This window comes from Nestor notabilis, unplaced genomic scaffold (genome assembly GCF_000696875.1).
Source record: "Nestor notabilis isolate BGI_N333 unplaced genomic scaffold, ASM69687v1 scaffold22352, whole genome shotgun sequence".
Classification (NCBI taxonomy): domain Eukaryota; kingdom Metazoa; phylum Chordata; class Aves; order Psittaciformes; family Psittacidae; genus Nestor; species Nestor notabilis.
Window position 1 is genome coordinate 2,013 of NW_009918180.1, and position 1,510 is coordinate 3,522.

Sequence of the window (1,510 nt, forward strand, 5' to 3'; positions counted from 1 at the left end):
GTGCTGCAGGATCCCAGTCCTAGCTTCCTCCATCCCCCAGGCCAGTTTGGCTGGGGTGGAGGCAGGTGGCCCAAGCACAAAGGTGATGAGGAGCAGGTGACCCAGTGGTGGGGAGGGGACAGGGGCATAGTGGCAGGGGAGGGCGCCTACCTGAAATGGAGAAAAATGGAAGGTGCAAGTGGAGAAAGACGAAGCACCATGGGCTAAGAGTTAAGAGCATCGATACCTGCAGGAGTGAGCACAAGGGCCTGGAGGATGTCAGAGAGGGAGACAATGCCCCGCGGGTACTGGTTCTCATCCACCAGAACCAGGCGATGGACCTGTGGGTGCAGGAAGAGCATCACAGGCACGTCAGGCAGTGGACTGGGAGGGGGATGGCACTGGCACTCACCCTGGCCACTCACCTGCTCCTTGGTGATACGGTCAATGATGTCCTCCATGGTTTCATGGGGGTAGCAAGTTAGGACACCCTCCAGGCAGATGGTGCGCTGCTGCAGTGCCTCCCGCACACTGATGTCCAGGTTGTTGTAGGTCTTCTGGGCAGCCAAGTGCTGTGGGAGAGGTGGCCCTGATCAGTGCCCTGATGTGTCCTTGCACCCTGTTGTGCTGGCACAGCGCAGGACACAGAGCCCTGGGGATGCACGGAGCACATCTGTGCTGGCAAGTGCTTGTCACTGCACGTGGGGTGGGTTTGCATGGGCATAGGCACGTGTGAGTGCCCCACCAGTGGCATGCAAGAGGCCATGCTTGAGGATGGGTGTGCAACACACAGGTACTCACAATGACGTCGAACCGGGAGTAGAGACCAACCACTTGTCCTGCAAGGAGAGACAGTGCAGGGGCTGGGGAGGGGGCCCTGGGCACTACCTGCTGAGCTCCCTCTGCACCCCAAGGGGCAGCCCAAGGGCCAGGAGGGGAGTTTTGTGTGGGGATGGATCCAGAGCCACTGGCAGAGGGAGATTGGGGGTTCACCAGTGCCCTCCCCAGGTACCAGCATCATTGATGACGGGCAGGGCAGAGACGCAGCGGTCCACAAAGATCTCCAGGGCAGCGTAGATGGAGGCAGTCTCGTGCACGAAGTGCCAACACATAGCTCCTGCACTGTTTTCTTCAGGAAGTGTGGCTTGGGGATGGTGGAGCCCTGCAGTGAGGCAGGGCAGGGCTGGGCTGGCTCCTACGCACCCCCAACACCCTTGCTTGTGCCCCTACCCACCCACCCCATGCATGCACATGCAGCCCCAGCACTCACGAAGATGTGGAGGAACTTGAGGATGCGCTTGTGTGTAAGGATGTGCAGGACATTGCCTGAGACAGGCTCAATGACAGGCAGGCGGTGGATCTTGTGCTTGATCAGGGAGTAGACAGCATCAAAGAGGCTGTGGGTGATGGGGACACCATGGAGGGATAGAGCTGCATCCTGGGCACACCCCACACAACGTGTGGTCTCCCACAGTGGGCAGCACTCACCTAGTGCTCGGGGAGATGTAGACCAGCGGCTTGAGGGAGCCCT

The 1,510-nt window shown here is 59.9% G+C and overlaps 1 protein-coding gene across 1 annotated transcript in view; it reads right to left on the bottom strand.

Moving 5' to 3' along the window:
- Positions 1–203: 203 nt before the first annotated feature.
- Positions 204–1,510, bottom strand: part of LOC104401877 (5'-AMP-activated protein kinase subunit gamma-3-like) — a gene marked incomplete at its 5' end in the record, with an annotated part of 2,257 nt that continues 950 nt past the window's right edge. The window contains 7 exon segments of the mRNA XM_010009593.1: positions 204–320; positions 405–551; positions 781–818; positions 992–1,078; positions 1,081–1,141; positions 1,250–1,376; positions 1,468–1,510. The exon segment at positions 1,468–1,510 is cut by the window's right edge and continues 13 nt beyond it. Of these exon segments, the coding sequence (XP_010007895.1) occupies positions 204–320; positions 405–551; positions 781–818; positions 992–1,078; positions 1,081–1,141; positions 1,250–1,376; positions 1,468–1,510 (620 nt within the window).